The sequence below is a fragment of the Erpetoichthys calabaricus genome, chromosome 18 (assembly GCF_900747795.2).
Source record: "Erpetoichthys calabaricus chromosome 18, fErpCal1.3, whole genome shotgun sequence".
In the NCBI taxonomy this organism is placed as follows: Eukaryota; Metazoa; Chordata; class Cladistia; order Polypteriformes; family Polypteridae; genus Erpetoichthys; species Erpetoichthys calabaricus.
Window position 1 is genome coordinate 79,412,840 of NC_041411.2, and position 14,964 is coordinate 79,427,803.

Consider the following 14,964-nt stretch of genomic DNA (forward strand, 5'->3'; position numbering starts at 1 on the left):
TCCTTTGTAATGAGAAACAAAGGATGGTATGTTGTAAAACCTGATGAAGAGCACATTTGTTGGGTCGTGGACAATATGGCTGTATACGGTGTACTTCACTCTGAGTGCTCACTGGTTGGCGTTCGCCCCTACAACCTGCGACAAAATCACCCGGTTTAACTTTGTCATCGCCAGTCGCAGATCACTATGAGTGAGTCATTGGGGCTATCGCACTACATCAGGGGTTTTCAAGTTCACTATTTTCATTTAATTGTACTTCACAATAATTAAGTAAGTTGTCAATTCCTAGTTTTCTAAGTATTCTACGGTTACACCAGAAGTTACAAACCACATTTGCTTAATTTGCCCCATGAAGTCAAGGGCAACCCACAGTCCCCTGCGGTTCATTGTGAATGAGCTTGTGGTGTGGCAACTTCTCTTATGTTTATTATTGTGCTTTTGTGATTTTTCTAAATTTCTGAACCTTTTTTCTGGATTCTATGCTGGCACTGTGTTTGCGACTGAACTGTCGTATTGCAACCTCTTTGCTTTTGGTGCTCCACAGATGTTCTTCATGCCCAGGGCATATTTTTGGAAAAAGAACTCTTATTTTAAGAAGAGTTTGACCTTGTTACCACCCAGGTTTGATGGTTTCTCCCTCTAGTGGGCATTTTTAGAAGTCTTTGTGACTCTGTACTTGGGAACTTTCAAGTATCGTAACCAACAGTTTATTTATTTATGTAATTTGGCTTTTAATCTGGAATGGTTACATCTATTTATTTATTTATAAATGACATTGCTCTGTTTAGTAATTTGAGTCTGCTGCATACATGTAATCTCTACTGTACGGTTGCTAGTCGGTTCTACATCAGTGACCCAAGAAACAAATACTTTTCACTATACTGTAAGGAACAGCAATAATTAGCTGTACTCAATTTCAAAAAATAAACCATTACACTTTGTAAAGCAACTTGAGTTAGTGCGAACTATTTAAAGACAGTATATAAAATACAGTGGGGGAAATAAGTATTAGATCCCCTGCTGAATTTGTAAGTTTCCTCACTTACAAAGAAATGAACAGGCCCGTCTTAAGTCTGTCAGTGAACATCGGGCCTGTAGATGATGTGCCATCTTGAGCAGGGGGACCTTGTGGGCGCTGCGAGATGTCAATCCATTAAGGCATAGTATGTTACCAAAGGTGTTCTTTAAGACTATGGTGGTCCCAACTGCCTTTAGATCATTAACAAGCTCCTCCCGTGTAGTTTTTTGGGCTGAGCCCTCACCTTTCTCATCATCATCCTCACCACCCCATGAGGCGAGACCTTGCATGGAGCTCCAGACCAAGGGGCGACTGATGGTCATTTTATATATTTCTTCCATTTCCGAATAATCGCATCAACAGTTGTCATGTTCTCACCAAGCTGCTTGCTGTGGTGGTCTTGTAGCCCACTCTGGCTTTGTCCTGAACGTCCTTTGACAGCTCTTTGGTGTTGCCCACCATGGTGGAGAGGTTGGAGTGGAAGAAATTATTTCTGTGGACAGGTGGGCTTTATACACATCACGAGTTGAGATCAGGAGTCTCTGGAATTGATTGATTGATTGAAATTGCCAATCTGTGGGAGTCAGAATTCTGGCTGGGTTGTAGGGGGATCAAATCCTGATTTCTCTCAAATACATGCAAATCAATTTATAACTTTTATGTAATATGTTTTTTCGATTGATATTCAGTCTCTCCATTAAAATGAAACAACCATAAAAATGAGAGATGCGGTTCATTTCTTTGTAAGTGAGCAAACGTACAAATTCAGCATGGGATCAAATAATTATTTTCCCCACTGTAAATTATACAATTTTATTTAAATTAAAGAATAAAAACCTATCCAAGTGATGTGCTGCCTAAGCACACAACAAAAATTAAATTCTGTATCATAATTCTACATTGTAGCCACATTTCCAAATACTGTAATGTACTGGATTGGGCTTTTGGTTCACTTCCCAGCCTGCTCACTATCTGTGCGTAATCAGCACATTCTCCTCAGGTCTGTGCAGGTTTCCTCCCACATCCTAAGGACATGCGGGTTATGCCAATCTGTGACCCGACACTGGCATTGTGTCCTCACTCAAGTGTGCTGCATCCTTGTTTAAAGTGACACGATAAGTGCAGGCTCTCCATAGCTCCAGGCCCGAGAAAATGAATGGATATTTAACATCTTACAAAACACCTGACCCAGCAAACCTGAAGGCCTGGCTGCCATGCTGTCTTGCGTGAAATGAGTTCATAGAAGTAACTCTTGGCCCTCACAAGTGAAAACCACACATAACATTAGTTAACGTTACCGACCTCCTCACTGTGCTCTTTGTTTTGGACTCTTCGCTGCCGAGAGACTGAAGGCTCAGAAGATGAACTGTGAGGCTGAAGTCTAGCTGGGGCATCTCCAAATGAATCGTCCTGCAACAGAAGATATCCTGCTTTAGACAAGTCTCCTCTCCCAAAATAGAATTAAAGGAGGGGGACACTTTTTAATTCAGTTTAACTCCTTATTTTCGTTTAGCGTTCTTCACTAAGTACAGGGACAGAGCATTGTGAAAAGGTCTGCAAAAGAATGAAAGTATAAATTTGACTGATTACTGTGTAGCGAGTTCCTCAAAATGCAATATGAGGAAGCCGACAGACACGAGAACATCCTACTCTTAGTAAGAGACTCATACGAACAGGTTCAGAAAATGGACAGAACCTTAGCCCCAATTTGATCCCCTTTGATGGAGATGTCTTTTATGAACAATAAATAAAACCACCAAACAAAACTAATTAGACAGAGTATATATTATGTAAAACAGAACTGTATACATGATTAGCAAATCATCCTCAACATTGAACAAATAAATACTGAATCACCGTTTTATAGCGAACTGTGCAGATAACATTCAAGCAGAAAAAGTAAATGAGACCGAAGAAACAGGACTACTTACAGACAGCACAGACATTTATATACAGGTGCTGGTCATAAAATTAGAATATCATGACAAAGTTGATTTATTTCAGTAATTCCATTCAAAAAGTGAAACTTGTATATTAGATTCATTCATTACACACAGACTGATGTATTTCAAATGTTTATTTCTTTTAATGTTGATGATTATAACTGACAACTAATGAAAGTCCCAAATTCAGTATCTCGGAAAATTAGAATATTGTGAAAAGTTTCAATATTGAAGACACCTGGTGCCACACTCTAATCAGCTAATTAACTCAAAAGCCTTTAAATGGTCTCTCAGTCGAGTTCTGTAGGCTACACAATCATGGGGAAGACTGCTGACTTGACAGTTGTCCAAAAGACGACCATTGACACCTTGCACAAGGAGGGCAAGACACAAAAGGTCATTGCTAAAGAGGCTGGCTGTTCACAGAGCTCTGTGTCCAAGCACATTAATAGAGAGGCGAAGGGAAGGACAAGATGTGGTAGAAAAAAGTGGACAAGCAATAGGGATAACCGCACCCTGGAGAGGATTGTGAAACAAAACCCATTCAGAAATGTGGGGGAGATTCACAAAGAGTGGACTGCAGCTGGAGTCAGTGCTTCAAGAACCACCACACACAGACGTATGCAAGACATGGGCTTCAGCTGTCGCATTCCTTGTGTCAAGCCACTCTTGAACAAGAGACAGCAGCGTCAGAAGCGTCTCGCCTTTGGACTGCTGCTGAGTGGTCCAAAGTTATGTTCTCTGATGAAAGTAAATTTTGCATTTCCTTTGGAAATCAAGGTCCCAGAGTCTGGAGGAAGAGAGGAGAGGCACAGAATCCAAGTTGCGTGAGGTCCAGTGTGAAGTTTCCACAGTCAGTGATGGTTTGGGGTGCCATGTCATCTGCTGGTGTTGGTCCATTGTGTTTTCTGAGGTCCAAGGTCAACGCAGCCGTCTACCAGGAAGTTTTAGAGCACTTCATGCTTCCTGCTGCTGACAAACTTTATGGAGATGCAGATTTCATTTTCCAACAGGACCTGGCACCTGCACACAGTGCCAAAGCTACCAGTACCTGGTTTAAGGACCATGGTATCCCTGTTCTTGATTGGCCAGCAAACTCGCCTGACCTTAACCCCATAGAAAATCTATGGGGTATTGTGAAGAGGAAGATGCAATACACCAGACCCAACAATTCAGAAGAGCTGAAGGCCACTATCAGAGCAACATGGGCTCTCATAACACCTGAGCAGTGCCACAGACTGATCGACTCCATGCCACGCCGCATTGCTGCAGTAATCCAGGCCAAAGGAGCCCCAACTAAATATTGAGTGCTGTACCTGCTCAGACTTTTCATGTTCATACCTTTCAGTTGGCCAACATTTCTAAAAATCCTTTTTTTGCATTGGTCTTAATTGATATTCTAATTTGGGACTTTCATTAGTTGTCAGTTATAATCATCAACATTAAAAGAAATAAACATTTGAAATACATCAGTCTGTGTGTAATGAATGAATCTAATATACAAGTTTCACTTTTTGAATGGAATTACTGAAATAAATCAACTTTGTCATGATATTCTAATTTTATGACCAGCACCTGTATATACATATATAAAAAAAAGTATAAGTCACACACACATTCTCCAATCCCCTTTTTGATCGTCCTCTTTGGATCCAACCGGCCTGAGTATTTCGCAGTTAAATCCAGTGAACTGGTAAAATTGTTACATTGGCACGGTTCCCCTCTACAATATAAAAGGAGCGTTCTCATCGTTTTGGAGAGAATGCTTTCCTGGACGCCAAACTCCACCTCACCTGGGTAAAATGGCGTTACCATGTCCGTCAAGAGGAAGACACAAGCATCACAACTAACAGGCAGCGCCGTGCACACCGAAATCCAACACGGGTTAGCCAGCACTTGTTTCCACGTGGGCTCAAACCGATCTACACATGGAGTTTCCGTGCCTTAGGATTCAAAAGGGAACGATCTGTTTCTCCCAGCTCTTTCTCTCCTTTTTTCAAAACGCGCGCCTCCTTTTTTACTTTCTCATATACAAAGTATAGAGAAAGTACTGCAATCATCCAAAAATGTGATGTCGAGATTTTGATGAATCTTTATGTTTTAGACCTCCCTGACTTTCTCGTATACGAAGTGTAGGGTAAGTACTGGAATCCTCCAAAAATTCCATTTCGACATTTTGATGAATCTCGAAGTTTTAGAGTCCGAAAATACCATTTTTGGTACTATGTCTATGTAAACATGAGCATGCTGTCACTTAGGTCAACCACATTTTGCATACAAGTATTAGGTACAAAACATAGATTTCTATCAACTTTTGGGCTATTTCCACTAACCACAAGTGGTACTTTACCTTTTATTCATAGCACTGACCAAAAAACAGGAGAGTGAGCTGGAGTTGGCAGAGTTAAAGATGCTAAGATTTGCATTGGGTGTGACGAGGATGGATAGGATTAGAAATGAGGACATTAGAGGGTCAGCTCAGGTTGGGAGACAAAGTCAGAGAGTTGAGATTGTGTTGGTTTGGACATGTGCAGAGGAGAGATGAGGGGTATAATGAGAGAAGGGTACTAAGGATAGAGCTGCCAGATAAGAGGAGAAGAGGAAGGTCTAAGAGAAGGTTTATGGATGTGGCGAGAGAAAACATGAAGGTGATGGGTGTGACAGAACAAGATGACGAGGACAGGGAGATATGGAACAAGATGATCCGCTGTAGCATGGCAATCCCTAATGGGAGCAGCCGAAAGATGAAGAAGATAAGCCACCATATCATGATTAGACACTGGTAGAGTTGTTCACATGCAGTATAATGTAACTTGAACATCATAAGAATGATATTTTCTGTTATTTAAAACAAAATAAAACTCGATAATTACAGTTCACATTAACACACAACAGTTAAAATATGACATCTGAGTGGCTCTAAGAAAGTAGACGTGAGTCACCTACCACTTTAACTGCAACAAATGGTTCTAAAAGCATTTCTGTGGACTCGAAGCTCTCCTGGACAGAAAGACAGAAAAGAAGTAACTCAAATAAATAAATGTTTTATCTGGATACATTAACAGGTAAAAATGGAAGGATAAATCTTCACCCATCCATTTTCCAACCTGCTTAATCAGTTCCAGGTCTTGGGGGGCCGATATCCACACAGCTTGAACTAACCTTGGCTGAGGACACCTCTCACCCACACATTCATACTGGGGACGATTTAAAGTCGCCACTGAGCCTAACGTCCATATGTGTGTCTCTTATTGATGAGGAATTAAGGTGAGCAACTGGAGAGAAACTTCCAGAAACACAGGGAGGACGTTCACATTTTATACAACTGCGGTTTGTATACAAGACTCCCAAGCATGTCATCCCCCTTTTTGGCATTTTGTGATCAAGACTCCACTGGCTCTTCCCATTATGATAACGTACTTATTACAGCAATTACACATCTAGCACTTTCATGGTGCTCTGGCCTTCTGCCCTGAGGTGGTCTCAGTTGGTTTACTGTCCATTTATTACAAAACAATTACATAGCTGATGGGGCTGCCTTGCACAACATGAGGGATTGTTTCAGTTTTCTCAGTAGCAAGTGCTCTTGCTTGGAACCTTTGCACCTTTGGGAATTTGAGTTTCAGGTTTTTATGCAATCCTTACCCAGATAGGTCAGATTACAGAAATGTAAGGTATGCGTATTACCAGCAAGGCTTATTTCACTGTATTTCATAAAGATTAACTCTTAACTCTAAGAACACATTACAGAATTATCAACTCAATTTTGGGTCCGATTCAACCCTTCAACAGCTGCAAGAGGTGACCCTAAATTCAGGTAAGTCTTAAAGGAATATATCACCCAAAAACGAGTTTTTCTTAAATGTTACTTCTCTCATGTAGTTTGTAGTGATGGCTGAGAAAAGTTTTTAATCTCATGTTTTTACACAGAAGGAGACAAGAATAGAAAATGTTCACGATATAATAATATCCAATGGTGACCAAGGTTGCACAACAGCAAACAATATGAAAAACACCCAAGGACAAAGAAACCAATTCTTGTGCTATGCCTGTTGCATATTCCACGTGACTGTTATCCAGTCATATACTCCAAATGGACAAAACGTGTGCATTTTTGTTAAAATTATTAGCTACTTCTGGAAAAATTAGAATACAACATAAACAGGAGAGACATTCCTATAATAATGTGCTTTTAAATTGAAGGCAGGAATCTTAACCAATGAATGAGGGGGAGAGGCAGACCTTCAATTCCAAATTTGACTTGCATTTGCTGTTTATGTTGTACTCTGATCCCCCCCCCCCTCCCCCAAAGTAAGTGTTAATATTTTAGCCACAAAAAATTTTTTGCATTGTGCCCGTTTTGAGCATTTGACTGGATAACGAACATGTGGATTATGTGACGCGAGTGTCGGATGCTTTTCCACATCATGTACTGTTGTATTAAAGAACCCAGTGGTCACCAATGCTATTTCATTGTAATTTATTGTAATTCTTCTTTTAATCTGCATGAGAATATGAAATTAAACATTACTTCTTGGTCATCACTACAAACAACATGGGCCAAATATAATATAAAAAAGCTATAATATTTTCAGGGAGGGCTATCTCTTTTAAACGATTATCTTCCCAGATTACCCTGTAATCTCTCTCTCTATATATATATATATAAAATCCAATGTCTGTCTGTCCGCTTTTCACAAGAAAACTACTTAATGGATTTAGATCAGATTTTTTTCTATCATTTCTTGGAACATTCCGGATGATTTTGCGACTTCTCTCGTCGCACGAAGCATCACAGTTTGCTTGCAGGAGCGATTTATACGTGCGAATCCGAGAGACACGCAGCGGGCCGAGGGAAAGTGCCCTCCTCACTCATGTACCAGCCTCGGGGCATATCTTACATCTGCTTAGCTATCGAACGAGAGAACTACCGAAAAGGATTTAGATGGGGTTTTGTTCTGGAATTTGCTTGAACATTCCAGCTGATTTTGCGACCTCTCTCATAGTTCACTTGCACGAGCGAAATATTTGCACTAATCTGAAACAGAGACTGCAGGCCGAGGGGAGGGGGAAGCGTGACGTCAGGAGTGGGGAGCCGGGCAGAACCCTCCTCACTCACGCGCCAGTCTCCGTTCGAGTCGCTCGACCTCTCGCCACGTGTTGGAGCGCACCTTGCCTCCGCTAGCGATACCCTTTTTGTTTATTGATTTTTAAAGTTTGTCCTGTTTCATTACTATACGGGCAGAGCCACGGGGGACGGCTAGTATGAGATAGGTTTGCGATTAGTCTTAATCACCACAAAATTACCAACAGGTTGGCACCGCCCCAGTTTCAAATTGTAAACGTTGAAACACGACTGATGGGCGAACACAGAGTTCTTCATTTGAAATGCACTCTGACATCAGCCAATACGAGCCCAGTTCACGCTGAAACATCTACAAGTCATGCCAGCCCCATCGTCATCCATGTTTCATTACAAAATAAGGCACAAACATCACAGCGAGCAGAGCCGGACTGCTGTTCGCCACATTTGTTTTGCAATTACATTTTTGATCACAAGACATTCTGTGCGATCCAAAGTTGGGAGAATGAGGACTCGCAGCATTGTGTGCAACTCTGTTAACGTGCAATGCTCTTTGTGAGCAAAAACTTTGAGTGCATGCTCTAGTAACTTAAGACAGGAGACAAAAAAACAATGGGCGAAATCTGCCATAATGTTTGGGGTCTCCCACATTTTCTTTATAGGTACAGTTTTTGAAAAATCTGTTAAGACAATGTAAGGCATAAAAAGTCAAAGTGCTCATTAGTATACTTTCAAGTAAAGGTCAAAGACATTTCTACACATTAGAGATTTAGGATTGGGACCTGCTCTGTTCAGCCTTTTAGGGGGATTCTGAACCCCTCAGTGTGTAAAACAGAGAGACACAAAGAGCAGGCAGGGCATTTGAATGAAGCGCTCAGATGTTGAGACACACCAGCCCTAACTACTGAGCTACAGAATCTTCCAGAAGGAAAAAAGAAATATCACTCATTATTTTCAAAAGAAAATTTAAAAAGTTTCACCCGTTTACTAAAACAGTTACGCATAATAGAAACTGAAGAACATGAAAAAAAAAAAAAACATAATTTAAGTTTGACAAAAGGGTTCAAAATCTAACAGAAAATTCTAAATGACACGTACTGACCAAAAATAATTTGAAACTAACCCATCTACAACTGCAACTCAGGGTAGATGAACTCGTACTAAAATGTTACCTGTATGTCCGCTGAATTGGTTTTTGAAGGCAAACCCCGAAGGAGCTCTGCAGTGTCCTCGTTCTCGTCCATATTTTGGAAATGGTTCTGTTTTGCCACCGGGCGTTTACTTTTTTCCGCTGTTTTTGAGCCCAATCGTCGGTACAGCTCTTGCACTTTGGACGGCTTCTTCAGCTCCTCGGCGCTGGTGACATTGGAGATATATTCAGTCTCTGGATCGGGTGTCCTTTTGTTAGGGTCGTCAGGCTTCATATCAATATCCACTTTGCTAAGGGTTGCCAGGGAGGCATTTAAAGTATTTACAGCATCGCCACTGAAAGCAGGAGGGAGGGAAGGCTTTGCAGGCAGAGGGCTTTCTAGTGGGAGATCGTGCTTTTTGATTTTTTTCGCACCTTTTTCTTCATTCTATAGGATGGGGGAAAAATTACAACATTTAGATCACTGCCACAGATTCTATGATATGTTTATATTTTGAAATGGCACAAACTTCTCTTCGTAAACTGTAAAGCCTTCATCACTCACTGCGCTAACATGTACGCATAGAATCAGGTTAAGGTGATTAACACTGTTAACACAGAAACCCAGTTTCTTAAAAAATTTGTGTTTACATGCACAGGTAATCTGCTGGAGTTCTCCACTGGGAAAACACTCTGACATCATTAAACTGCGCATAAAAAAAAAAAAAAAAAGAAACAAGAGTCATGTCACACATGGCGCACGTCTGGATCGTCCTCCTCGTCGAGAGGTTTACTTACCTCAGCAGTGACTTGGCATGTCTCTGGCGACTCTTGCTATGAAGTCAGTGGACAGGTTGGGAAAGCAGGAAGGGTCACGAGGTCACCTTAAAGGGGTGTGTGGCGCCCCCGATATCTCAACAAAAGGACAAAGGTCCAAGTCTGTAAAGTCCTGGTGCTCCCTGTTTGTGAGACATGGACGCTATCCAGTGACCTGAGACAAAGACTGGACTCCTGTGTCTCTTCGGAGAATCCTTGGGTCCCGCTGGTTTGACTTTGTGTTGCTTACGGAGTCCCAAATGAGGCAAATGACCTGCATTGTGAGGAAGCGTCAGTTACGGCACTACGGGCATGTGGCATGATTACCCGAGGATGATCCGGCATGCAGGATCCTCATTGTTGAGGACCCGAGTGGCGTGATCAGACCAAGGGGACGCCCACGTAACACCTGGCTGCGGCAGATAGAGGGTCATTTCCAGAGGGTGGGACTGGACCCTCTGCCTGGGGGGATTGCCAACCAGGATCTCGAACGGTTTTGTCGTATGGTGGGTGCGGCAACGTGCTGTACCAGTGCATGCTCCCCAACCTAACCTGACCTAATAATCAAATGGTCCTCCTCTACATCATTGATTTGACTGCTTTTTTCTAGGTTTACCCAGACTGGCCAGTTACCTTCAAAATGGCTGCTATACAGTGACCAGAGATGAAGACTGGACTCCTGTGTCTCTTTGGAGAATCCTTGGGTCCCGCTGGTTTGACTTTGTGTTGCTCACAAAGTCCTGAATGAGGCACATGACCTGCATTGTGAAGGTGCATCAGTTACGACACTACGGCCATGTGGCGCCATTACCCAAGGGTGATCCGGTCATGAGGTCGCTGGAAAGGGGTGTGTGGCACGGCTGATATCTCCGCAAAAGGACAAAGGCCCAAGTCATTAGAGTCCTGGTGCTCCCTGTTTGTGAGACGTGGCCGCTATCCAGTGACCTGAGATGAAAACTGGACTCCTGTGTCTCTTTGGAGAATCCTGGGGTCCCGCTGGTTTGACTTTGTGTTGCTCACAGAGTCCCGAATGAGGCACATGACCTGCATTGTGAGGGAGCGCCAGTTACGGCACTACGACCATGTGGCGCTGTTGTGATGTAAGATTTTGCATATAACTTGATAAATATTTTGTATGTCTTTATTTGTAATTTAGGCAAAGCAAGGTAATTTATTGTTACATTAATGAGTGTTTACCCCCCCCCCCTCCCTTTAGGAATGGGTCTTTTTGAATTTTACAACAGAATTGGGGGAGTGTGCCTTAAACCAGTTTGGCGAGTGTTTCTCTGCTAAAGTCTTTCAACCCCCGCAAGAAAGCCATAAAGACATATGGTCTAAGGAAGGTTTTAAGATGTTGTATTCCTCCATTGATCTGAAGTATGGCAGTTTGGAATTGGCTTCTACCAGAAGCTTTTAAGTACCATGATGTCCTATTGGCTGTAGGGGTTGGACAGAGAATCTATAAATCTGCTTGTTCAACCACATTCTCTCTCTCTCTTACTAACCAACATATGATGAAGAAGTATCTCTCTTACCAAACTGATGAAGACCATTACACCATGAACTGAAGAAGACAACACAATGGACAGCACAACTTGGCAGCCAAAGAACGATAGAAACTTGGAATAAGCTACCAAGTAGTGTGGTAGACAGTAAGACGTTAGGGTCTTTCAAAACTCGACTTGATGTTTTCTTGGAAGAAATAAGTGGAGAGGACTGGCGAGCTTTGCTGGGCTGAATGGCCTGTTCTCGTCCAGAGTGTTCTAATGTTCTAATATTGAGGCAGGCAATGCAGCCTGTTCTGAAGAAAGCTGAATGATGCTTTAACTAGAGACATTTTTAAGTAACTAACAAGTCTGTGTGCCGCCTGAAACTACACAGCACCATTTAATCAGGTTGTATGGTTACCAATATTCAAATGTACTTTGCATATTGTTATTATTTATGACTATTATCAATAATACATTATTTTATATGTAACTTAACTCCTGCTTGTTGTTTGCCTGAGGTTACAGATATAGGAGGGAAGGTGGGGATAAGCTATATACTATAATACCTTATAAACAGTGGTAAGTCTGTGGGATTTGAGGCGTTCTGACAGAGGCTATATCTTAATAATACAATAGGGGAAAGTAGAGCAATATATTACTCTACCAAGACAAAACAGGCGCCATTACTCGAGGGTGATCCGGCTCATTGTTGAGGACCCGAATGACTGAACCAGGCCAAGGGGACGCCCACGTAACACCTTGCTGCAGCAGATCAGAGGGTCATTTCCGGTGGGTGGGACCGGACCGCGTGTCTGCCTGGGGGTTGGTATGCCAACCAGGATCTCGAACTGTTTCATCGTATGGTGGGTGCGGCAACGTGCTGTACCACTGCTTGCTCCCCAAATGACCTGACCTAATAATCATATGGTCCTCCTCCGCATCATTGATTTGACCGCCTTTTTCTAGGTTTACCCAGACTGGCCAGTTACCCCCAAAATAGAAAAAAAGGATACAGATTTTAGAAAAAAGGAAAAAGGATAAAGATTTTACAGTCGTCAAAGTCCCAAAATTAGACAAATCAAACTTAAGTCAAAAAATATTCCACCAACATTTAGCATTTTGTTGTTATTGACCATTATGTTCTCAGAGGCTATCGTGACACCATTTAGTGCGAGGCAGGAAAGAATGCTGGATGGGACGCCAGTTCCTTTCAGAGCTGACTCAGATGGACACCCACACTTGCTCATACCAGGACTAACACAGAGAGAGGAGAACGCGTAAACTTCACAAATGGACAACATCCAGGAGCAGGATTTAAACCATGGACGCCGGAATTATGAGGCAGCACTGCTAACCACTTGATCATCTTGCTGTCCTGTCATTATTTATTCAACAAAAATTAAGCCAACCACACGTGGCCCTTTACTGGGTTCATGTCAATGAAGGAGGCAGCTTGAATCAGGTGCTGCTACTAGGGGGCACTTGATTAGTCAGTGATCAGGAAGTGCAATCGCCTTTAAATCTTTGGCAGGTTGACCTGAAGCAGGAAAGTTTGTGTTAACACCAAAAAAAAAGACAAAAGACATCTTGAAGGATCTCAGAGAGGCAACTCTTCCTTCTTGTTAAGCGGAGAACAGTTATAAGGCCATTTCTAGGTAATTTGAAGTCTATCGTTGTATGGGGTGATTTATACGATTTCAAAATGATTGATTTCACTTGTAAATCATTACAGAACAATGCAGTAAACTGTAAATGGTTTAGGCGAGTATAAAGTTTATTCTGCAATTTTACAAGCGCTCAATATGGCCTTCTGCAGCAAACGTGATAGTCAAATCCATCCCATACTCGATTGAGCATGTCGGGTGTCCCTGTACTCACATCGTTCTTTCCAATGCTGATTGGGAGCGGTGGCACATAAACAGAATCCTTTTAACGTACAGGGTCAGGTTGTCAGGAAATAGGAGCACACGCTGATACAGCGCACTGCGCACCCACCATACGACAAACCAACTCAGGATCCAGATTAGGACCCGAGTGCAGCCTCAGTACCACACTAGTTCAGAAGTGGAGTGCCAAATCGTGTGGGCTACTTTACGGCCCAATCCAGTGATGAGGGAGCTCGTTGTTGAGAAAGGTGCAGACTGAAGGGAGCCATCTTCTGGTGACAGTCAGAATCTCTGTGACCCCCCTCTTTCAATTGGTATGTAATTGGCGCCTCACAGTTGTAAAAATATGACAAATTTTGAATCACCCTGTATAAATAACTGACAGATTTTTATCAAAAGAATAGAAAGCAGAGGAAAGTCATAATTATCTTGTTTGTAAAAAAAAAAAATAAATAAATAAAAAGAGCTTATCACAGGATGCTAAACGCACCATTCTCAGCTTCTTGTTGGATTCCCGAGGGTGGTGTGGCATAATTTCTTGTTGCTTTAAATGAACATTTGAGGGTGTAGATGAAGATCCTTCTGGCCTGCGGTTGGACTCCTTTTTCCTTGGTTTGGCAGTTTTCCTTAAAAGAAAGTTTAGGCATTAGTTAGATTATAATATCCGACTTAAATCATTAAGATCACTTTGCTCAAAGGCCTTTCAAAGAGGCACGTCAATTATAAAAACAGTAGGTCCCCAGGCACCCACCGGTGTAACAGCTTATTGCAAAGAGCAAGGATGAGTCATACCACCTGAGGTCTGAATCCCTAGTGAGTTCTATCCAGCTACTGCTAGGATGACATGGCCCTGGCACGGCGTGGAAAAGGCAACTTCGTAAGCCAATCGTGACAATGCCAACTACCTAACATTGATAAGCAATAAAGAAACAGAAACACTGGGCATGATTCAAAAATAAAATTTCAAGATTCAGATAAGAAATAAAAACCCACACAAGTTCTGTTAAAGCATTACCCCCATTTTTTTCCTGAGCAACCTATTAAAGGGTTTAGAAAAGACAGAGTCAGTCCTGGCAAATGCACTTTAGCATGGCTGCTTTGCTCATGCCAGACTAGTTTAGATTCTCCCTCAGGGAGACCCACATGAACGCAGTAAACTACTAAGCTAATGACGTCCCATTTTCATTGGCGGTAATACATTCCTGGCAAATTTCATTGCAGAAAACAATCACCACGTATCCCTCGGTACATACATACATGCAAACTGGCTGAGAGCTTAGCCTCTCTCCTCACTTCGTCATGGAAATGTGACACAGAATCCAACAGATACCGAGGTCCCATAAGTGAGCCACATAAAAATGATCGGCAAGAGACACGAAATTCACTTTGATAGCAAGTTCATCCAAAAGGCCTGGATATGGATGATTTCCCAACAGAAAATTTGAAGTGTTCCTTTAAAACTCTGCACTACTAACAGATCTGGCCACCAATTTTTTTGTCAAAGACGCAGCCTGAAAACTAAAAATGTTTAGTTTACTGGATGAATGTTGTCTTGGTTTTGTATTAGGTGCTACTAAGGAAGAGTCCAACCTCACTGAA

The 14,964-nt window shown here is 42.0% G+C and overlaps 1 protein-coding gene across 3 annotated transcripts in view; it reads right to left on the minus strand.

The window, feature by feature from the left end:
- Nucleotides 1-14,964, minus strand: part of nek4 (NIMA-related kinase 4) — a 75,178-nt gene that overhangs the window by 26,607 nt on the left and 33,607 nt on the right. For all 3 annotated transcript variants that reach the window (XM_028824113.2, XM_028824112.2, XM_028824111.2), the window contains exons 6-9: nucleotides 13,856-13,991; nucleotides 9,217-9,621; nucleotides 5,908-5,961; nucleotides 2,321-2,428 (exon numbers count right to left, since the gene is read on the minus strand). In XM_028824113.2, the coding sequence (XP_028679946.1) occupies nucleotides 2,321-2,428; nucleotides 5,908-5,961; nucleotides 9,217-9,621; nucleotides 13,856-13,991 (703 nt within the window). The remainder of the gene's footprint in view (nucleotides 1-2,320; nucleotides 2,429-5,907; nucleotides 5,962-9,216; nucleotides 9,622-13,855; nucleotides 13,992-14,964) is intronic.